Source organism: Passer montanus, unplaced genomic scaffold (assembly GCF_014805655.1).
Source record: "Passer montanus isolate IOZ18808 unplaced genomic scaffold, ASM1480565v1 scaffold44, whole genome shotgun sequence".
NCBI lineage: Eukaryota > Metazoa > Chordata > Aves > Passeriformes > Passeridae > Passer > Passer montanus.
This window is the reverse complement of record NW_024369262.1, coordinates 2,682,728-2,706,021: the sequence shown is the minus strand read 5'-3', so window position 1 is coordinate 2,706,021 and position 23,294 is coordinate 2,682,728. Positions and strand designations below refer to the sequence as shown.

Below are 23,294 nucleotides of genomic sequence, written 5' to 3'. Positions count from 1 at the left end.
CGGCTGCCCGCGGCCGCGCACGGCCCCGCGGCCGCGCCGCGCCTGGGTAGGGTTTGAGGCAGAGCTGCCGCCCCGCCGGCACGGGGCTGGGAGCGCACCGCACCGGGAACGGCGGCGGCAGCCGGAGCGGCTCTGCCCCGGGACGGTCGGTGCCAGCCCCTCGGGGTCCTCCGGGCCGAGCCCCCGGTGCCGGCGGGGCTTCGGGGCTGCGGGACGGGCAGGGAGAAAGTTCAGGGGATGCAGCGGGAGCAGCCCGGCTTTGGTGGGTCGTTTAACCGTGCGGCGTCCGGCCTGGGCTCTGTAACGATTTTTTTTTTTTTTGTAAATACGGTTAAAGGAGGAGGAGAGGGACGTTACCGGGTTGTGAGCAAGGGGGAAAGGCGTCTTTGACTCAAACGGTCCCGTGGCAGAGCGGGCGCTGCTGGGGATGGCAGCTCCGCGCCCACGGCGGGCTGGTGACTGTTGCTGAACCTGCGGTGATACAACTTTACTCCTGCTGCTTGTGCTCAAGCCTGCTGGTGTGCTTTGAGGAAAAACCTGTTGCAGGATGGGATTTGTAAATGGCTCGAGGCCAAGGATTTGGTTAGCTGTGTTAGACTTTCTCATTTTCTGCTCTTTCTCTGTGATTTCTCATAAATATTGATGTAGATTTTCAGATTGGGCAAGCTCTTTGCCTTGACTTGAATGTTTGTCATGGTATTTTTTGGTCCCTGGGAGTAACTTTCTTCTGTCTGTTTTCCCCAGAAAACATGAAGGAGGTGAAGGAGCCCAGGCACCGCAAGGACAACAGGCGCCCAGACCAGGAGATTTACAAGCCTGGCCTCTCCAGACTGAGGAGCAAACTTGTGTCACCAAAGCAGGAGGCCTCAGAGAAGGAAAGGAGCAGAGCTGAGGAGAGCAAGGAGGAGAGTGCTGGGAACAAGGACTCTGTGGGAGTGGGAGCTCCAGCTGTGGAGGACTGTGACAAAAGCAATGGCCCCAAGCAGAACGGTCCTTCACAGGAAAAGGAAGAAACAGAGACCAAAGGCGGCCTGCAAAGCCAGGAAAACTCATCCAAGCAGCCCACTGTGGATGAGTGGTGTCCAAAGACCCCCAGGAGAACCAAGAAGCCAGACCAGCAGATCTACCAGCCTGGGAAACGCCTGCACTGTGCTGCTAAAGAGCCCTCCCTGCAGTCGGCCAGCGAGGAGATCACCGGGAGGATGGAGCAGCTGAAGGTCGGGGCAGATGAGGAGCCTGAGAAAGGCGCTGGAAAAGACAACAACAGGAAAACTAAACCCAGCAAGGAGGACAGAGAGGGGAGCCAGGCGGGGGAGGCAGTGAAAGGCTGCAGGGGGGACAAGGGGAGGCGAGCAGAGCGGGGTGACAGGGTGAGGAGGGCGGGGGACGAGGCGCTGCCGGGCAAGCCGGGCTCCACCAAGCGCTATTCCCGCACGGACAAGCGGCGCAGCCGCTACCGCACCTGCAGCACCAGCTCTGCTGGGAGCAACAACAGCACGGACGGGGCCCTGCTCGTGGATGGCGTGGAGAGGAGGCAGGAGCGTGCCAGGGAGAGGATACGTCCTAGGAAGCAGCTGTCTGTGTCCTCCACAGACTCCCTGGACGATGAGAGGATCGATGAGGCTGAGGTGTACGTGCCCAGCAGGAATTCGGACAGGAGAAGGCATTCGGAGCAGAGCCGAGCTTCCAGGAGCGAGAGCGAATGGAGCAGCAATGGCAGGGAAGTCAAGGGACCCTTTCGAGTGACATTTGACAGCAGGACCATGAACAGGGACGTCAGCCTGGCAGATACAGATAAAAAAAAGTCCCTGAAGGCCTCGGAGGTTTCGGAGGCGAGGAGCCAGAGCAGGGAGCCCCAAGGGAGGGGCCGTGGGATTCTGTTCCTGCCTGCCAACACGGACCTCTCTGCCAGCTCCGTGGGTGTCCCTGAAGCCACTCACCCCGGGCCCAGGCTGCTGCTGGGCGGGGCTGGCAGCAAAGGGCCCCGGAGCCGGGGCCGGGGTGGCACTGCCCGCCGCCTGTGGGACCCAAACAACCCGGACCAAAAACCCGCCCTGAAGAGCCAGACTGCTCAGCTTCACTTCCTAGACACGGATGATGAAGTGAGCCCCACCTCCTGGGGGGAAGCCCGCCAGGCCCAGCCCTCCTACTATAAATTCCAAAACTCTGACAACCCCTATTATTACCCTCGTGCCTCCGGGCAAGGCCCCCAGTATCCCTACAGTGCATATTCCCTGCAGTATCCTATGGGTCCAACCAACGGGGTGTACCCTGGAGCCTATTACCCCGGGTACCCTGGCCAGGCAGGGCAGTACCTGTGTGGCCCACTCCCCCCTACTCCTCTGAGCCCCGAGATGGAGCAGCAGATGAGGAACATGCAGCAGCAGGAGCTCAGCAAACTGCTGCGTGAGGCTGGGAACCAGGAGCAGCAGCTCAGCAACCTCCTGTCCAGAGACCGCATCAGCCCCGAGGGGCTGGAGAAGATGGCCCAGCTGAGGTTCGTGGGTGGGCTTAGAGGGGGGAGTGGGTCATTTCCAGGGTGAAATACAGGCAAAATGTGTCTCCTTGGGGATCTCGGTGGCTGGGAGATGTGGCACTGGGTTGCCAGTTTTTGATGTGCTGGGTTTGTTTATTGTGTGCCAGCGGTGTGTGGGTGGTGCAAGGAAACTGGGGGTGAGGATGGATGTCACTTCCCTGGGCTGGGAGCTGAGCCGTGGCTTCTTGTGCTTGGTAAATGCCTTGCAGGGACACAGAGGAAGGAGCAGGACAAGCACCTGCTGAAGATTTTTGGTTCTTCTGGCTCTTGCTGGAGCTGACATTTCTCAGTTCCAGTGCTCTCAGTGTTTGTTGTCAGACTTCTGCTTTCTTACATATTCTTACTGTGTGCTCAGGGAGCATTTTGTGTGTTCCTGGTGCTGTCAGTGGCAGTGCCTTTCCAGTGCTGTGTAGTTTTGCTCTTGATGCCACTCAGCGTGGTGACACTCCAGTGGGAGTAGCCTGGTGATGCCAGTCTGTCAGGAGAGAAGTAACACTGTTGCTCTGGGGGGTGGTTAATATGGCTGTAACAAGTTTCTATTTGGCATCTTTCATGTTTATTTGAGATCTCTGTGTCTGCAGGGCTTCTCTGGAGGCTGTTTTTCAGAGCTGACTGACAGCAAATCTAGCAATTGAGCTCATTTCAGGGCTTGTTCTGTGTTTTGGGCACTTGCTCTATAAACCACAGTGTGGAATATGTCTGTGATTGAAGCAGCACTTGAGGTTTCAGCTCTTCCTCAAGGAGCTGGGGTCTCCCAGAGCTGTTGTGTGGAGGGAGAGGGAACACTGGAGTGCTGCTGTGGCCTGTGGAAGCCCACCCTGCCCTGGGAACGTGGGCACAGTTGACACTGTCCTTGCTGGCAGTGCCCCTTGTGTCCTGCCTGTGTCTAAGTGCACACAGTCCCAGCTGTGTGGGCACTCTTACCTGACACCCATCTGCAGAAACATCCAGTTCCTTTGGTGTTTGTGCTGTCCAGGTGTGTGTGCAGGGTTTGGGGACTGTGTGGGGTCAGGCAGCCCATCCTGGCTCTGTGCTTTCTGCAGGATCCCACCAGCATTTTTCTCTTATCCTGTCAGGCTCTTCCAGGCATTGCCATCTGGCTTCACTCCAGGCTTTACCATCCACACTCTCCTACTGTTTCTGTAGGACTTGAAAGATTGTAAGAATAAGGCAGGATCAGCTGAGGATCCCCTTTACCATTAACTTGCCCCACATGTTTCAGTGCTGTTCCTAGCCTGCAGGTATTTTATTAAATTTGGGGGAGGAATTCTGCTGCAGCATCCAGGCAGGGCTGTAGGCAACTGAGAAGGGGAATGTGATTTCTGGGACTCTGAGGCTTTATTTCCATTGTTCCCAACTCGTTCATTTTCGAGGAAGCAGAGTCTGTGTCTCTGCTGTGTATTTTGGTTGGGTGGAAGAGGGGTGGGAATCATTTTAATGGCAAGATCTCTGTTGCTCTGTGGTTCTTTGTGTTCTGGTTCCTGGCCTACACCTTGTGCTCAGAAGGAGCTGAGCCTTGTGTGTGTTCTGTGTGTTAGATCAAGAGACACTTGTGCCTTGCTCCTTGCTCTTTGCAAGCCTTGATCTGTTCTGAGTCACCTGCAGAACGAGATGCTCCTTTTGGGTTTGCCCTCTTGGAGCAGGAAGGGTGTTAGACTGCAGCAGCTCCCACCTCCCTGGGGGATGTGTGTGGAAGCCCTGAGTGCTGCTGGCAGCTGGGTGTGAGCAGCAGGTGGTTCAGCACGTGTTCCTGTGTTCCTGGGCAGTCGCTGTTGCATTGACCCCTCCTGACTGTGTTTTGCTGTAGGGTGGAGATGCTGCAGCTCTATGAACGGTGCATCCTCATGGATATTGAGTTCTCTGACACCCAGAACGTGGACCAGTTGCTGTGGAAAAATGCTTTTTACCAGGTGATTGAGAAATTCCGGCAGCTCCTCAAGGACCCTCAGGGGGAAAACGCCCAAGAAATTAGGAACAAACTGCTTTTGCTTCTAGATGAGGTAAGAAGAGAGAAACATCCCCAGATTCCACTAACCTTTGGGTGGGATTGACTGGTTTTTAGAAAGGGATGCTGTAATGAGACAACTGGTCATCTTGATCTTATTCATGTCATCCTTATGCAAAGAGGATGCTCAGGCACATTGTGGTTTAGTGGGGCAGGTGTAGGTCGAGGTAGACATCTGTTACAATTTAAACCAGTTTGTTTTGGTGTGTTTGTGTTAATTAGAAATTGATTTAAGCTAAAATGAAATGAATGCCCTGAAGTGAAGCTAAACAGAAGCATTCCTGGAGGTGTCTGTGGCAACTTCACCAGATTTGCTTGGAAGTTATTCTATAAAATTGCAGCTCAGTTTAGTCTTTGTACCAGGTAGGCTGACAGACCTGAGAAGATGTGTTTAAAAGAATTAGGGTGAGAAAAGGAATCCAGTCAGTCCTGATTTTGTGTCTTAAAAACCTCTGAAGCTGGAGATCCCCCAGCCTCCTTGTGTTTTGAAGAGGAGCAGCCCAAACCACAGGGAGGTGGAGCTCCTTTCTTGCACATGGCAGGGCTGGTATGGTGATTTTGTGCTTGTCATTAGAAAGATCATAACATCCACATGTGTGTGTGTGTTTTGCAGGGTTCTTCTTTTTTTGACAGCCTCCTCCAGAAGCTGCAGGTCTCCTACCAGTTCAAGCTGGAGGACTACATGGATGGGATGGCCATCCGCAGTAAACCTCTCAGGAAAATGGTACGTTGGCTTCCTCCTGGAGACTTCTCATCCTGGTAATCCTGTGCAAGGTGCTGCACTCAGTGTGCTGAGGGCAGGCAGCTGTACTCCCAACAGAGCCAGTTTGTTTGCAGGGAATCTTTCTCAGCTCCTGGAGAACTCTGCACTCTGGTGCAGTAACATTTCTTAGCTTCCTTTGCAAAGAACTTGTTTTGTACCAGCTCTGTGGCCATAGCTAATAAAGCAAAGAAGTGTCCAAAGGCACCCTGACCTTTCCTGAGATATTGAACATGTTTTTTTCCTAGCTGTGGAATCCAGAATAATGAGGGAAAGCTGGCAGTTGTGCTGCCTGCCTGACGTGTTGCCCTGAGCTGTGAGTGCAGGTGCAGGGACAGCTGGGAAAGGATATTTTAGCCCAGCTCCATTCCCACAGAGATGTGTTTGTCCAACAGCTGTCCTCAAATTGGTCACGGACTGATCAACCCCCTTCTGGAGAGAGGTGGGATATTGTGTCAGAGAGGAGATGTTTTGGGGATTGGCTTGCCCCTACAAATGCTGAACCGGTGCAATGGAACTTTGTCATTTCATTCTGCTGTCCTTTTGTGAGACCTCCTGCTGGCTCTGTACAGCCCCTGTGGGCTCGCTGGGTCTGCAGGTGAGTCAGGGCTGTGTCCCAGGTGCTCCATGGCTGCTCCTTTGCAGGTGAAGTACGCCCTGATCAGTGCCCAGAGGTGCATGATCTGCCAGGGGGACATTTGCCGCTACAGGGAGCAGGCCAACGACACGGCCAACTACGGCAAGGCCCGCAGGTGAGCACTCAGCTGCTGTGTCCTCAGCACAGCTCTGCCTCTGGATACCAGGGGTGGATGTAATTTCATCCCTGAACTTGCCTCTAGCCAAAGAAGTCTTCCTTTTTAAAGTCTTTCCACTCCTCTGTTGTATCGCAGTCCTGTAGAGCTGAAAGGTGTAGCTGGGTTTTGCTGTTCCAGAGAGCAAGCTGCCAGATCCAGTCATCCTCCATCTAGAAGTGGAGGTGGTGGAAATTGTCCTGTGCTGATCCTGCAGTAGGGAGGGAGGGTTTAGACCACTGAGCCTGGCAGATTTGCTCTTGTGTTTTCTGGTGGCTTCTACATCCATATGCTCTCACTCATCAGAACTTAGCAGCACTTGTTGCTCCCTCCTCATCTGTGGGGTGAGCCAGGGGTGTTTTCTTCTACAGCTGGATCTGCCTTCTCTTGCCCAGTGCCCCATCCCTCCCCAGGATGGGCACAGCTCACTGTCTGTGCTCACTCCTGCAGGCAGAGGGCACCTGTGGGAAGGGCCAGTTCCCTGCAGAAATGCCAATTCCATGTGGTGTTTTGCACCCTTGAGGACAAGGAAGGCAGCTTGATGTCCTTTCAGTGACCTTTTCTCTCTGTTTTTTCCCTTCCCCAGCTGGTACTTGAAGGCTCAGCAAATTGCTCCCAAAAACGGCCGCCCGTACAACCAGCTGGCACTTCTGGCCATCTACACGGTAAGATGCTCCTCAGGCAAGGATGTGCAGACACAGGGAGAGCCTCTGGGATGGCTGGGAGATCCCATTTGGTGGAAAAAGGCATTGTTTAGGGCAGTGCTCAGATGGTTTGGGTTTTTTCTTAAGCAAAAAAAAAGGCTGATGGCAGGATGTGCTGTGTGGATTCCAGCTGCTGTGGCTTCATGCAGCTTTGTCAGATACACGCTACTCCCTCAGGGATTTTGGGACTGTTTTGTGGGCTGTTGAGAGTGTAATTGTTTTAAGTTGGAAACACAACTCACTTTTTGCATGAGATTTTTGTGCTCGGAGCCATCTGTTTGCTGTCTTATCACTGAACCTGTGGGCACTGGTCTGAGCAACATCCACACGTGATTTCCCCGGGTTTCAGTTGTGCTGGCTGCTCCAGCCATGCAGGAAAACTGACTTCAGGGAACATGTGGCAGCAGATAATGGAAGCATCATGCTGGGGTCAGAGGCTGGCAGGGATCTGCCAGTTCCCAGTACTGGAAGATACTGGTTTAAAGTAGAGCAGTTCAAAAGCACCTTTCCTTCATGGCTGGGAAGGACCTTTCTCACTGTGTCTGTCTGTCCCAGGCAGTACTGAGGGAGAGAGAAAGGGAAACACATGAGAACACTGAGGCTTTGAATGCCCTAGAGGAGTGGCAGCTCTGAGCCACTTGTTTTTGTTTTGTTGTGCTTTTTGCAGAGGAGGAAGCTGGATGCTGTGTACTACTACATGCGCAGCCTGGCTGCCAGCAACCCCATCCTCACTGCCAAGGAGAGCCTCATGAGTCTGTTTGAGGAGACAAAACGCAAGGTGAGTCTGGGAGCTGGGCTGTGGGGTGCTTTTGGACTTTAAGACACTCCTTTCCTACTTCTAAGAGATTTTCATGAGCGAGGCAGCCTTCAGAATGATTGTTTTGGGGTGGTTTGGGCAGCTGAATCTCTTGTTTCTGGGTCACAGTCTGATGTAGCTGAGCTCAGCAAGGGCTGTTGGTTGCTGTGGTTTGCAGCATGGCCTTGGCATGCAATCATTGCTTTATTCCACAGGTGCCCCACATCTGTGGGAATGGATGAGGGAGGCTGCAGTGCCTTTGTGTCCCAGGGAGTCATCCCAAATACGGCACATGGGCTGCCACAGGCTCCTGGGACTGGACACAGCTTTTCTTGTCCTGGGGTAGCTGGAGTTGAAAACTGCACACCTGCACTGTCCTGTAGAGTCAGAACCAAATTTTGGGCGTGTCCATGAGTTACTGTTGTTGTGAAGCAGGAGAAAGGGCTAATTTTTCCATGAATATGCAGTGATACACTTCCTCTGAGCCTTGATCCCTGGGTGATCTGAATGTGTCCTGTGTGCCCAGTCTGAGCAGATGGAGCAGAGGAAACACCAGGTGCTGGATGTGAGCCCCAACCGCCGGGGCAAGGGCAAGAAATCCACCCTGAGACAAGTGGGAGATGATGCCACCAGGCTGGAGATCTGGATCCATCCCTCCCACCCTCGCTCCTGCCAGGGCCACGAGTCCAGCCGGGATTCTGAGCAGGACAACGGGCTTGGGAACCTCAGCCCCAGTGACGTGAGTACTGCACGAGGCAGTTGGCTTCAGTCTCATGTGTTTGGAATGCAGTGGAATGACACTGGATCTGTTTTGCTTTCCTGTTGCTAAATTTTCCAGTGTTTTGGCTTTCCCTGTGGGAGCTGTGCCTGGGTCAGGCTGAGGAGCTGGTGACCTCGTGCCTCTCGTGTTTAAGGCATGTTGTTACCATCCCTTTCTTGGCAGCGCGCGCTGGCGTGGCTGATGTGGAACAGAGAGAGGCACAAACAGAAGATGCTGTAAAATGCTTCTGCTCTGAGGGCTCTAACTTGGGTGAGGTTCCCGGTGGGAAATGAGGTCAGGTGCTGGAGACCAGGGTTAACAGTGACCTTGGCAGTTCTGAGGCTTGTTCTGGAAGCGTGTCACTTGTCCCATTGCCAGATGATCACTGAGAATGTGAAAACTGCTTTCAATTTGCAGTGTAGGTGTTACATTTGCATAGCTTGCTCTGCTGGGAGGCCAAAGCAGCACCTTTCTTTTGCAAGAATCAAAAATATAATTAAATGGTGGTGTCTCCTGTGAGCCTGTCCAGCTGTACCTTGCAGGAGGAGCACGGGTGAGCTCTGTTTGTCTGGCCCAGGAATGTGGGCAGAGGCAGTGGTGGTTGGGAGCTCATCCTCCAGGAATCTTTGCTCTGCTCTGGCACATTTGACTTGCAAGAGAACTTGCCAGGGAGCTCTGGGCTGCCTGTCCTAAAATGGCTGTTAAGGATGGGAGTTTAGGAGAACTGGGAAAACCTTCCCTGCACACTGTGGGGCCCAAAGCTTCTCAGATTTGTGCTTTTGTAACGAGTTTGTGACTTCAGCTGGGTGGAACTGGGGTGAAGTCTTGGGGCTTTGAAAGATAAGCTCTGGCACGTTGCTGCAGCATTTTTCAAATGTTCCTGCTGTTGGTTATTTTCCCTCTCCTCAGCTTTTCTTCTGGGGACTTTTGCTTCCTCAGCATCACTGAAAGGAATGTGCCAAGCTTTAGCTCCTCCATCAATCACAGATGATGCTGCTTGGCACGAGATGTAGTTAGTGTTTTTGGGGCACTGGTGGGGGTTTCTCTTTTGCAGTGCTGTCACAGGAGGCAGAGTAGCAGCTGGCAAAGTGGGAGGCAGGGATGTGTTTGTAGTGCAGCACTTTGTGCTGGAGCTTCCCCTTGCTCTGTTCAGGGGGGTCTGTGCTCTCTGAAGTGCAGCTTGCTGGCACTGTCTGTACACACTGTCTGATATTTACCATTAGTCTTGATTTGTTTCTGTTTGAAACGTTGGCTCCTGAAAAGGAGGAGCTTTGTGATCATGGAGGAGCCACACCATCAGAAATAGAACGGCAAAAGCGAGCCGAGGGTTTGGGCACTGTTGGTTTTGGCAGCCAAGATATTTATTCTCAAGCTGCCTGTGCCTACTGTGGGGCAGCACTGGAGTTGGCACAACTGCTTATGGGGCCATAGCACCCAAAATAACCACACAGAAAGGAAACCTTAAATCCATATCGCTGCCAAACTCCCGAGCTGTGAAGCCGTGGGCTGCATGAATTCAGCAGCTCTTGGGGAAGCTCTGGGCTCCTTCCTCATCGAAGCTGTTGCCTCCCAGCCTGCTCCTCACACCATCCCCGGGTGTTTTGGAGCTGCTTGGCTGGAGAGGAGCCGAGCAGCCCCGAGTTGCCACTGTGTGGCAGTGTTTGGCCTCGGAAGGGCCCTGCGAGCCGGGACAGGAGCAGGAGCAGCCCTGGTGCTGGCAGCACCTCTGCCCCACATCCCCGGCAGGAAGGGAACAGCTCTGCTCCCAGGGGACGTGTGCCAGCGTTTGTGTGTCATTTTGGGGAAATGAGGCTAAATATGTCATTGCCTGCCCAGTCCCTTCCTTGCCAGCTGCAGCCCTCGAAAAGGCAGAGGCAGGCTGTGCTCTGTGCTGGCCCTGATAGCTGTGCTCTGCAGGTAGCTCAGGCTTCAGCCTCGTGGCAGCTGTTTCTGGGCCAGAGAAAGGGATTTTGCAGGGCAGATTGGGTAAGTTCAGATGCCAGCAAGTAGAGATGTGACAGCTCTGGATGCACTCTGGGCAGGGTGTGGGAGAGAGGCTGCTTGCACCCTTCAGCCAGAGGCTGTTCCTTCAAGCCCAGCCACAGGTGGTTTGGCTGTGAAGAGGCTGGCTGTTCTACAGGTGGCAAGAAATCGATTAGAGATGTTTTCTGTTCTCAGTAGTCACTGCCTTCACTGTGCAGGTGGTGAGGTGCCAGTCCTGTGATGTGACAGGGAGGTGCTGCACGACTGCTCTCCCAGGACCTGCTGGTGTGTGTGCTGTCCCTGTCAGCACATGCTTGCACGTCTCTGCTCAGGACTCACTTCATTCTCCCTTATGCAGCTCTGTACAAAGACCCCAAAATTGCTTTATTTCAGGGTCAAGAGCCCACAGGTTGGAGTTAGTAACATGGGATGGCAAGAGTGAAAAGGCCAGCTCAAACCACAGCCATTTCTGGGATGAGGGAAGCATGTGGGGCTGGCAGTTTGCCTTGCACTGTGCTTTTAGGTAGAGGCTTGGCAGAGCTGCCTGTTTCACAGTTCGCTCCATCCCCTTTTCTAGGAAGATGCAGAACTGGAGGAACACACCACCTGTGCACACCAGGGGGTGTAAATCTGTGTTTGGCCCCTTCCCCTGTCACTGGATTTGGCACTGCTGGCACACAGGACAGGGGATGGTTTCAGAGCGAGCTGAGGAGGTGTTTGAGTTACAGCCTGGCTGTTTTGTGCTCAGGGTTTTGGCTGTTTTGGCCACAGCCTTTTGGGGTTTCATTCTGTGAACAGCTGCTCTCTGTGGTCTCTTGTACGTTTCTGGGTGTGCAGGGGCAGGAGGGCCCAGGCTGACCCTTTGCCTGGCAATATCTGGTCACTTGATGTGCAATTCCAATGAGAAATGCTAAAAAAGGAGGCTGAGCAAGTGAGCAGTTATTGGTGAGCTGAAGAGCTGAACCTCTGCCATTTCTTCTATGCCACTGGTTTCATTTGCCATGGCTCTGTATTCATCTTAAATCTGATAGTACCATAAGCAGTTTGCTCTGCAGGCTGTGAATTGGTAAAGTAAACAGGGCAAACGGGCTGTCAGTCTCTTGAGAAAGTGCTAATATTACACTGAGTTTGAGATTTTAATCACTCCTGTCAGGAAATGCTGAGTTAAGGTTCTCACAATTGCTGCTGCCTGCTGCCTGTGCTCTGCAGTAGACACTTCCTTGTGTTACACACAGCATGAAGGCACTAATAAAGATTGCTGCAGCTAAGATTAGGGAGGAGAGGTTTTCCCTTGGCAAGCCAGTAATTGAATAATACTTCTCTCCAGATGGCTGAATACTTCATCATCATTAAAGAATTAAGTCTCTTAGCCTCTTTGTGAGAGGTCAGTCTTGTAGAACCATCAAAAGTTTGGTAGGGCCACCAGAAAAGCTCTTGGGAAAGCAAAGGCCAGAGTCAAGATCTGCTGTCACAGCCCTGTGCATCAGCTGCAGGAACATTCCCATTTTCCTCCAGCTGGTCAGGGATAGAGGTTTTGGATTTGCCTGGTGCTGGGTGCCCCTGGAGCAACAGCCCCTTTGCAGTGGCAGAGAAATTGGGGTGGAATCATTAGCTCTGGAATTCAGAGCAGGTTTTAACTTCCATTTCTTTACCCAGACTTTCTTCTCAGCAGCAGGGAGTGTGGAACACTGCACCAGGGTTTCCATGAGTGAGCAGTAAATACCACCATGAGGCAGTTTTGGGAACGCCTGTGCAGGAGCTTGGGGCTGCCCAAGCTGCTTCCTCAACAGAGACCTTGTGTCCTTAAAGGGTCCCTGTCCCAGCCAGCTCCTGCGTGTTTCACATCCCTTTTTCCTTGGTGATGTTTGTTGTTCCTGCTCTCTGCACTTGTTCCTCTTGGGCAGCAGCCACTTGGGTGACTGGGCTGGCTCCTTCTCCTGCCTGGTTTCAATCCATGCAGTTTTTCATCTGGTAGAGCTTGGGCTTTGCATCAGGAGGGATAAAAACTCATTTTAATCTGGTAGCAGTTGTGGTGGGGATTTCTTGGCCATTCTGCTCCTTTAGCCTGGACCAGTCACACACAGGAGCAGAAATGACCCAAGTTCAGAGCTGGGGTTTCCTGGCTGTCACTGCCCCTGCTCCCTGGGAGTGTCTGGTTTGTTCAGAGGCTGTTGTGGTGTGAGCTGGGTGTCTCTGAGCATGGCCAAACTTTGCTCATGCAAATACACCCCACAGACACCCCTGTTTCTGAGAGCTTCCCCCTCCACTCTCAGCTCTTCCCCTCACCTTGTTACTCTGTTCCATTACACAAGGCTAGAGGTAAGTGACAGGCAGAAGTGGAAATGATGTATTGCTGTAATGATGGTTGTTCTTCCATACAGATGCACAGAGAAGGGGCTGCTTGGGGAACTCATTATTTTTGGTGCATCCCTGCCAGGCTGGTGGGAGCATTTCTCCTCACTGCCAGCATGGTTGGGTGGTTTCACTCAGGACAGGGAAAGATTGATCTTTTCTTTGCAGACTCCTATGAATAATCTTTGCAGGGCTCCTACAGGGCTCTCTCATTTGATCCTTCCATGGTGTCAGGTGGGCAAAGCCCTCAGAATGCTCCATTTTGGGATCTCGTGCTCTGGGAAATGAGCCCAGGCAGCTGGGGCTGTGCCTGTGGCTTAGCTGGGCAGGGTGAAAACACAGCCTTGCTGCCTTCCCCCCACTGCTGGGGCGTGGCTCCCCAAAAAGGTAACCCTGCAGGCTGCACATGATGCATGCTGACTTTTGCATGCTTTTAGGGTTTTTTTTTAACCCAAAACGAGATGCTGGTGCAGAGAGTGGAGGGAGTGGGACCCAGTAGCCCAGCAGTGCCTGCACATCCCTATGTGCTGCTGCTGGGGCTGTTCCCACAGCAGTTAAACATCTGAGCCCCACCAGAGCAGTGGTGTAGGTGTGTCCCCAAGGGGAGGGAGTGTCCCCTGGGGTTTTTGTCATGGAAGGAGCCAGTGAAATACACACAAGCTCTCAGAGTGCCAGCACTTTGTCACAGGAGGGTGGCTTGTGTCAGGAAGTTTGTCCCCTCTCTGGTTAGATGCTCTCTAGTACTGAAGTGAGTGGTCTGTCTGAGGTGTGCTGTGTTCTGGGCTGTCCTTGCTGTCAGAGGGTGGCAGTGCTTCCCCCCAGCCTGCTCCTGACCCACACCTCTGCAGAGCTGCCAGCCCCTGCTGAGCCTCCCCTGCAGCAGAAGCAGAGATGCTCTCTGGGGTGGGAATGCCAGGCACCAGCAGTCAGCTGAGGGCTGCCTTCCCTTATTTCTGGCCTTTATCCACCACCCACACGAGAGAACAGCTAGAGCTGTTGCATCCTTCATCTTTGTGCCCAAAGCGAGACTTGAGAGGGAGAAGTGTGGAGTTCCCTCTGTCCTGCCCTCATTTTCCTCACCCCCACGAGCTTGCAGGAAGCTGTTGGGTTTGGTTACTCATTCATGGAGGTCAGGACTAGGTCTGGGGTTTTTTTTTCCCTTTGTGTTTAGGAAACAGTTTACAAACTGTTTTGAGCACGGGGGAGCTGGTGGCGTGTGAAAGAGGCTTGTCAGCCTCTTTACTGCTGGACTTGCATTAATTCTCTGCCCTGCCTCCTTTTCTGTAATCTCTTTCTTGGTTGGCAGCATGAGCATTTCTGAGTGCTTTCCCCTGCCTGTAACCCCTCTGCCTCCTGATATGACCTCAGCCACCAAACCACCTTGGGGCTTTATTTTTACTCAAGCCGTTTTGTTTCGCGTGATGAGGTTGCTTTCTTTCCCTCAGCAGTGAGAAGAGTTCTCTGCAGAGGAAGTAAAAGAGTGCCAGGCTGCAGTTGAAACTGGTTAAACACCAAAACCACACTCCTGGTCTCGCTGGGTTTGAGACGTGACACTCAGCCATGCAGTTCAGCCCTGGCTTTCTTTGCCTGCCAGTTGTGCACCATCCCTGCTTGCACTTCATTTTTTTTTAATAAATTGTGTTTTCACTTCAGATTGCTGATAAAAACCTTCTCAGCTTCAATTCCTATGTTAGCAATCCAACCAGAAAATGCTGTTTCCACTTTGCCTGGGCTTGTGATGTTCTGTGGATGCTCAGTGCACCAGGGCCCAATCCAGCCTGTGCATTCATGTCATGTAGAACCCAAATGATCCTTTCCAGCACAACTTGACCTTTTGTCAGTACCCAGAAAGTGAAGAGTGAGCTATTTGTAACAGTTTCCAGAAGTTTGTGTTGATAATTTTCCCCCCCTCTTCTTGTTTTTAGTTGGTGGTTTTATTTAACTGTGAAGAACAAGGCAGGGACTAATGTTGCCTGAATGGGAGAGAGCCTGGCATGTTCTCCTTCTGGCATCTGGTGCTAATGTGTGTGGTGGATCAGAGGTGGGAGCACTACAAGGACATCAATGAGCTGTGCTTTGTGAGGGGCTCTGCTCTATCCCTGTGCTCAAAGAGCTGCGGTGAGGAGAGAGAGGCTTCGTGTTCCAACAAGCTTCTCATAGCCCAAAACCAAGTACAATCATCCAGAAACCGCCTTTCCCTGTCAGTCACTCTTTCCTCATTTCCTCTCCTGCTGGTGCTGATCAGGCAGGGATTTGTGTGTAACCAAACCCCTCCTGCTGCTGCTGCACACGAGGCCTGTCTCAGAGCACTGGGTTTGATGATCCTGGGGCTGCACAGTGGTGTTGGGAGGGAGAGTTTGCACTTGAGGTGAGAATGCTGCCAGAATTGGCAGTACTGGTAAAGGAAGTGAAATGTCTTAATAGCAGGATTGGGAGATTTTCCAGAGCAGGGTGAAGGCTGTAGACACAGATTTCTCTTGAGATTGTTTTTTTGTTGTTGGCCTAACCTTGATCTTTGTCTGAAGTTGGCCCAGGCCAACATTTCCTGCCGTCTGTTGTAGACTTTTTGAGATTGGCACCTCGTAACCCACAGCCAAACCTCTTAATTCTGCCATGGGGAATGTTTATTCCTCTTCAGTGTTGAATGAGCCATTTCCAGACAGGCTTCTATCCACTGTGAGGTGGGTACTAGGAAAGAAACTTCCTTCCGGAGGATCAGGGAGTGGAACCTGCTGCAGTCTGTGTCATTTCCTCTGTCCTTGGCTCTACTCTTCCTCCCCAGCAGATTTCACTGCAGCATAATTCAAAGTGGAGAGGGAGATGCAGCAGGGTGGACAGCTACCTGTGGGAGCAGCTCCTGTTGTCCTGGGTGGGAGCGTGGCTGGAAGAGTGGGGATGTGAAGGTTGCGTGAGATAATGCTGTCATCCTTCTGGAAGGCTCTGCCTCTGCTCAGCCTGTTGGCCAAATGTCTCCTCTCTTGGCCCAACTCCATGCTAAGCCTTTCAGGGTTCATCTCTTCAGTCTTCACCCTTAATTTCTCACATTGTCTCCCTCCTTTGTGCTTTAACCCCATGGATAATCTACTCTGGAGTAGTGAAGGAGGCTGACAGCACCCTGAGCTGCCTTAGCAGCTGATCTCTTACGGCCAGAATTCATCACACATTTCTCTGTGTCAGTTTTCTGTCACAGAAAGGTGAATGCTGTTTATTCCTGGCAAACAGTGAGTGTTTGAGTATAAGCTGCTTTTGGTTGGGGCTGCTTTAGTGCACTTGTGGCCTCCCCCTTACCTGCTGGACACAGAAAGCTCTGCCTGGGCTTTCAGTGCTCCACCAGATGCAGCCTTGAAGTGCTGAGCTTGTATCCTATACGACCTGCAGCACCAGAGCCAATTTGTGAAAAGTTTTGTGTCAAAAGCGAACTTGATATCTCAGCTGAGGACTCTCTGGCGTGTTTGCATGGATTCAGAGAGTTTATGGTCAGCAGGGACCATTAGATCATCTAGTCTGATCTCCTGTATATCACAGGTCCTTAAATTTCACCCTGCTACTCCTATATGAAGCCAAATAACTTGTGTTTGGCTAAAGCAGTACTTCCAGAATGACATCCAGCCTTGAGAATCCACCCTTTTCCTGGGGAGTTCATTCCAGTGATAATTGCACTGGTTTTGAGACGCTTTTGCCTTATTTACAGAGTGAATGTTCCCAGTTTGTTCCCATGCTTTGCTCTTCTGCAAGTGTAAAGAGCCCTTAAGTACCACGGAGGCACTTTACACCCAGCAATCCAATCGCCTCCCAGTCTTATTTTGATAACACTGAACAGATTGAGCTGTTGAAATTTTTCACTGCAAGGCATCAGTTCTAGCCTTTTGAATCACTTTTATGGCTGTTTTTTTGGATCCTTACCAATTTTTCAGCATCCTTTTAAAAATAAGGGCACTAGAGCTGGGTGCAGTATTTCAGTGTCATCCCCCACAGTGCTGTATTTAGATTGTGCTGCCCAGTCCCTGCTCTGCTTGCACATCCAAGGGATGTGTTTAATCCTTTTTGCTGGACATTGCATTGGGAATCCAGCCATTGTGGTCCCTAAAGGCTTTGTGGAGAAGCTGCCTTGGGCACGATCTCCTGGAGACTTCATTTTCCACGTGGTGCCAGATGAATAACATGACATTTGATGCTGGAAACCCCCAGATTTTGAAGCTGTTGTAATAAACCCTGTGTGAACGTTCTGTAGCCATCGTTACTTACTGCTCCAAACGGGCAGTTTGACAGCAGAATTTCCTTTTGTTGATTAAAAATGTTGCTAGTCAGTCTCTACCATCCTCTTTCCATCCAGTTCAGTGAGGGTCCCTGAAGTCCTCTCTTTAAGAGGTTACTGAATCAGTTTATTCGTTTAATGATAATATTTTTTCAAGAATGTTGCATATTACTAATTCATGGAAACCAAATTTAGATACAAGCTTGGTTGAAAAGGAAGTAACACACATATAAATATTCTATTTGACCTGCTTTCATAGAGTTGAGAGTTCTGCTAGCAAATTTGTTACTAAATTATGTAGAATTTATTTAGAAGTCAGATACTTGTTCTGGAGCCAGTGAAGTTACCATAGCTTGATCTTTACGTTACTAAAGCAGATAATTTTCTTCCTTAGCATTTTTCCTTTCACCTGCTCCCTGCTGGGATGAAGGAAGAACTCAAAAGCTCACTGCTTTTGCCAGGGAGCTTCTTAAATTCCTCTTTTTCTTTTGCTGGGTTGATGGCTTGTAACTCTTACAGCCATGAGATGTGTCCTGGAGCTGCTGCACTGCAGAAGACCAGGGAGCTGCAGGAGTGTCTCAGTGTCTCTGTACCTGTAAATTAATTTTTTTTATGCCTCAAGGCCATGATGCATCAGGGTTCCCTCTCTCTTCCATGTCACAGCAAATTGGATTTTATGTTTGTGCGGTGTCTGATGTTAAGTAGCAGGATTTTCACTGGAATTGCTTTTACTGCTACAGAAATGAATCCATTTGAGGGCAGGACATTGCTCTGCTAAGCAGAAACCTGCAGCAAACACGTGGCACGAAGCAGCCAAGGCAAGCCCTGTATCCATTTGTGGTTGCAGGTGGTATATGAAGAGAAGTCATTATGGTAATTAGCCCAGCTGGAATTTGCCCACAGCTCTGTGGGTACCTTGTAAACACTGCAAAAATGCCAGACAATTTTAACAGCCCTTTTGTCTCATCTCCTTTATGTAGGTAGCCATTTGCACAAAACCCTTTCCACCAGCACTTTGGTGGGGTTACACCTGTAGCAGTAAAAATTCCTTCTGCTATCCTGCCAGTCGAGCCCACTGCAGCATTCTGGGCTTTTCAGGAATCTCTGTATCAGTGTTGGACTGGATGCTCTGAGAGAGCTGCCTGTGGAAAAAGAGGAATAATCTTAATGTGGTATATCTAACCCTTGAGCTGGGAGTGAGAATATGGCACGTTTTGAGTGTCTGCATGTTATTTCACACAGCTCTCAGCAAGGAAGCTGTGCCTGGAAAAGCCTGACTGCCCAAGAAACCCTGAAAATATTTGGGATGAGTGTGGTACGTGTTTTGGAGCAGAGCTGTGTGGCTCTGTGGTCTGTATCCCAACCCCTTGTCACTGAGGAGACCCTCAGACTCAGGAGAACATCCTGCTGTGCTCCAGGCCCTTCCACTCCAGTGGAGACAGCGCATTTGTTACAGGCAGTTTTGCATCTGGTCTCTTGATTAATGGACTTGTCTCTTGCAGCCTATTTTGACTCTGACACCGCTTTCTGCTCCACAGATGCTTTGCTGATGTTGAAGAAAGTTTGCCTCGCTTGATAAAGACCAGATCCTGGAATTTACTTCCAAACCTGAAGTAACAATTTTTAACTTGAAACGCTTTTTCCCCAGGAGTCACTTCTCCAGAATCTTTCCCTTATTTGGTGCCTCCTTCCCAGCTGGGGCTGATGCTCAGGTGCCAAAGCTCTGTGCACTCCTTGCCCGGAGACAAACGGGTTCAAGCACAGCAGCACTGCTTCCCAGCCCTGATCATGGCACTCCATTTCCTGTGCCCTGCAGTGGCATTTCCAGCATTGCTCTGCTGGGGTGGGGGACACCATTTTCAGTGCAGGATCTGGAGGTTAAATGTTGCTTTCTTCTCTGCTGGCTGGAGACAAGGCAGACCTTTCCTGAAGCTGCCCGAGCAGTTCTGTGTTGCTGTCAGGCCGTGCTCCCCGTGGCCTTGAGGAGATTTGAGCTGGCTGTTCAGCCCTGTTGCTATCTCTGCTCTTTTAGCTGCTCCACAAGAAGTTGTTAGTCACTGTTGATTCCTTCCATGGCAACAAATCCAGTTGGGTTGGCGGCGAGGTGTGTGAGTGCTCCCCAAGCAACACTGGGCCGCTTCCTCTGGTGAGGTTGCCTCTTCCCAGGTGGATTTAGTCTGTCTGCACATGCTGACTCATGACAGCTGAAACAGCTGTTTTCAGCTTCAGGCACTACTGTGTGCAGGGACCCCTTCTTCTTCTTGACAGCTGGTTTGTTTTTGTAACTAATGCCTTCACTATATGCTCATAACTTCCATATTGGTGATGCCCGCTTTTCAGCTGGAAGGGCCAAAATCCAGTTTTTGACATAGTTTTGTTGTTGTATAAGCTTTTCTTGATGGGCTTTTCCCAAGTGAGCAACTGGGATGATCCAAATTTGGTTTCCTGTGCCAAGGAGCAGCATTGCCCACAAAGGGCAGCAGTGTCAGTGTGCTGGGAGTCCTGGTCTGGCATCCTGATATTGGCATGAGGACCATTTTTGGGGAATCTTTGGAGGGGGTTGCTTTTGGGCTGCACTGTCAGTGAGAAGTTGCTGTGGGTCTCACGGTAGCGCTGTCAGGTTAGTGAGCATGCTGACAGTGCTTTTGGGAAGTGTTCCTCTCCACCATGTGAGTGCAGAGCAGCAGGTGACAGAACTTCCTCCTCTGTGCCAGGCCACTCATGGAGGTCCCTGTTTCCTCTCCCCGTGAGAAGCTGAGTGTGATGGGAGGAGCTGGGAGGGCTCCCAGAGGCTGAGGGACAGGTGAGTCAGTAGAGAAACAGTCATCCAGAGAAAAGCCCAGTCAAAGCAGCCCCATGGCCTCTGCATGAACCCGAAGATGAAAGGTCCAAAGTTGAGTGATGAGCTCGTCAAAACCTTGAGGCTGTGAGAGAAAAAGTGGTGAAAAAAAGCGTGAGGTGCCTGCTTGAGATGCCACAGTGCTGGGGCACACAGGGCTCTGCCTGGGCTTGCTGGGGTTGTGATTTAAGCTGGCAAGAGGCATGAAACATGCTTCATTCCTGGAGGCAGGTATCACATTTCCTAAAAACAATTATAAGTAAGCACATATCTCTGTCCCAGTTCTGTGCTGGATGCTGGGGAGTGTGACTGGTTAGTCTTTAGGATTGCAAGTGAAAAGGCTGAGTGTGAAACTTGCTGTGAGAAAATGGGGTTGAAGCCAATGTCCTGACAAGCCCTCCTGGAACTGGGTGTCTGTGGATACACTCTGGGCATGTCCCTGCTGGGTGTCACTTTCCATTCAAGGTGGGGAATTTTGGTTTTCCCCTGCTGCCAGTAAAGTGTGGGGATTGCAGAGCACTGATGGGGCTGTGGGTGAATGTGGGCCTTGGAGGAAAATTTCTGCCTCAATTTCTTCCTTCCCCCACCTGCAGCCTGCCTGTGAGTGTTGCTATCCAGTAGAGATGGGTCAGGCCAGGAGCTCCTTCTCTTTTCCATATTCCCCCTCAAAGGATGCAGAGCATGGATCTCCTCTTCCAGCTCTTGCACAGGGTCTTGCTATGGGGCAGAGCATTCCCCACCACCCCTCCAAGGCTCTTGCACTGAGCTGGGGGCTGTAATTCCTTAGGCTGTGTCTGTGTCAGGGTCTGTGATTTCAGCCAGAGCTGGTCACAAACCAGCATTTTTGCTTCCACAAGCTGTTGCAACAAAAAAACCCAAAAAAACCCGACCTGTTAAAGGCTTCAAGCTCTCAATTACCATAGTGTCCTAAGGTGAAGAATCAGCTATATCCAGACTTCACTGGCAGAATGAATAAGGGTTTTGCTGTGCTGTCCCAGTATTCCCCAGTCTCTTCTGGGTTCCATCTGCAGAGTTAATAAAATGGTGGCAAATCAAGTTGAGTTCTAGTGGAAAGGGCTCTTTAGGGCAGCAGTAAAATAGTGAGTAAGCAAGAACCCCTTGCTGCAGGGGCCAGTTTAATTGGTCTGGCTTGTTTTATGAGACAGGTTTTATGTCTAAACTCGCACATGGCCCAGGAGCAGCTCTGCAGCAGGGCATCATTCTCCTGCATGGATCCTCCGGGAACGCAGCCGGGTTAATTACACCTCACTGAAGGTTCACAGCAGCTGGCATCAGTCATGCCTTGAGCCCAGGGGCTCAGCAAATGGGGCTGGGAGGTGGCACCAGAGCTAGGATGCCAGTGGCAGCTGTCCCCTGCAGCCTGGCCTGGCAGAGAGCTCGGCAGGCACTGGTCAGTGCCTGCCCTGCGTTCTCTGACGTGTGCCCAGCTCTTGGCTGGGCACTGCCACAGCCTGCCAGGTGATCTTATCCTCCCCCTGTGAGGGGAGGCGGGGGAGTTGAGGCTGTAAAAGCCCTGGGTGGGTTGGAGCAGCGTGGTGGTGCTCTGGGTCGCTCCTGGCCAGCGTCTCCCTCGCAGCACTCGGGGCCTGGCTTTTCTCAGCGCGCTGAGGCTGTGCAGGCACAGGCGAGAGAGGAAAACCTCCTGCTCTGGGGAAGGTAAAAGTGAGGCCAGTCCACTCCTGCTGTGACACAGCCACCCCCAGGGCCAGGCTCAGGGAGTGCTTACCCACCCACAGCTGTCCTCAGAGCTGTGCAGATAAGGACTGGGAAAGCCCAGAGCTGTGCTGAGCGAGCAGAGGGGGTCTGGAGCAGGAGTTAGTAATTATTCAAGTCAGGTTTTGGAGTCAGGGGGACCAAAGCAGGGCAGGAAGCTGCCTTCACACCATGTGCTATCAGCCAGCTCCCCTGTGTCCCCTTAGCTCCATGTCCACAGAATCATGGAATGGTTTGGGTAGGAAGGGACCTTAAAGGCTATCTTGTTCCAACCCCTCTGCCACGGGCAGGGACAGCTTGCACTAGAGCAGATTGCTCAGAGCCCCATCCAACCTGGCCTGGAACACTTCCAAGAATGGGGCATCACAGCTTCTCTGGGCAGCTCAGTAGCTGTTGAAAAGGCAGGGTCTCAGAGGCTCTGCTGACACATCTGAACACTGTCTCTAGCACCAGATAAATGAGGGGGTGCAGCATCACCCCAAACCTCCCTGGCTTCTGGAAGCTGCTCCTGGCAGGGCACAAACAAGTGTGGGTGCTGCTGCTGAGCTCTCTGTGCTGGCTGCTCTGCAGAAAAGTGCTGGGGAGGACATTCTGCTCCCTCTCTGCCTTGCCCAGCTGCTGCTCTGCCTCTGACACAGTTGGGAGCAAGGAACAGGCTGCTGCTGGTGCTTGTGGGGTTGTGTTTTTCCATCGGTGGGAATGCTGGTGGGGAATGCTGCCTTTGGAGACTCCTTTTCCAGAACCCCTTAGGCTGTGCTAACTTTTGAATTGATCAGATGGGGGGAGGAGAGCTTTACCTATCAGTGCCTGGTGTGCAGGTATCAGCTTTGGGTTGCTGGGGTGCCCAGGGTGTGGGGTTTGGGGTGCTCAGGGTGCAGGTTTGGGGTGCTCAGGATGCAGGTTTGGGGTGCCCAGGGTGTGGGTTTGGGGCTCCCGGGGTGCAGCAGCCCTGTGCAGGATCAGCAGGATCAGAGGACCCGGCAGAGGGTGCTGTGTCTCCACCGCCTCTCCCAGCTCCGCTTCCAGCTCCAGCTGTTTGGCACTTGCCTCTGCCTCTGTGCATGATGTTTGTAAGAGTTTGGGCATGTCCATTTGGTTCCCATCTCCAGTGCCACCCCCAGCATCCAGGCCAGGTTCTTCTGTCACTGGGGACATTCTTAATTCACAGGAAATAGGAGAGAGTTTAATTGTTTTCTCCTCTCTCTCTCTTTTTTTTTTCCTTTTTTTTTTTTCCCATGCAGCTGAACAAAAGGTTCATCCTCAGTTTTCTCCATGCCCATGGGAAGCTGTTTACCAGGATTGGGTAAGTGTGCAGGATGTTTATTTTATTTTCCTACATTACAAGTCTTTTTGGAATTTAATATTGTTAGCAACTAAGCTGTGTTTGGAGCTGAGGGCACAGGGTGTGAATTCTTGCAAGCCTGGCCTCCTGGTTCTTATTCTCCTTACCCGCCCTTCAACCCACACTGGCTGGAGCTTGGGCTTCTCCTTTCCCCCACCTCAAAGCCCATTCCTGCCCATGCCCCAGGACCCTCTGGCAGAAGCTGAGCTCAGATGGTTCACACACACAGGAGGGGACTAGAGGCTGTTTTCTCTCTCTCCCATCACCTAACTGTGCTCCCTCCACTTGAATTTCTGGGTTTAACCCCCTCTCTTCCATTGCCCTCACCCAGTACAAAGGTGGCTCCTGAGGGTCTCAGTGGCTGTTGCCTGTGAGGATCACAAAGCCATCGAGGCAGATCCATGTGCTGGCTGAAAGCTGCCATCCAGAGCGTGCCA

The 23,294-nt window shown here is 51.8% G+C and overlaps 1 protein-coding gene across 2 annotated transcripts in view; it reads left to right on the top strand.

The window, feature by feature from the left end:
- SMG6 (SMG6 nonsense mediated mRNA decay factor) overlaps nt 1-23,294 on the top strand; it is a 107,563-nt gene that overhangs the window by 2,768 nt on the left and 81,501 nt on the right. For both annotated transcript variants that reach the window (XM_039720514.1, XM_039720515.1), the window contains exons 2-9: nt 745-2,497; nt 4,344-4,536; nt 5,155-5,265; nt 5,947-6,053; nt 6,679-6,757; nt 7,464-7,574; nt 8,119-8,331; nt 22,757-22,818. In XM_039720514.1, coding sequence (XP_039576448.1) covers nt 745-2,497; nt 4,344-4,536; nt 5,155-5,265; nt 5,947-6,053; nt 6,679-6,757; nt 7,464-7,574; nt 8,119-8,331; nt 22,757-22,818 — 2,629 coding nt within the window. The remainder of the gene's footprint in view (nt 1-744; nt 2,498-4,343; nt 4,537-5,154; nt 5,266-5,946; nt 6,054-6,678; nt 6,758-7,463; nt 7,575-8,118; nt 8,332-22,756; nt 22,819-23,294) is intronic.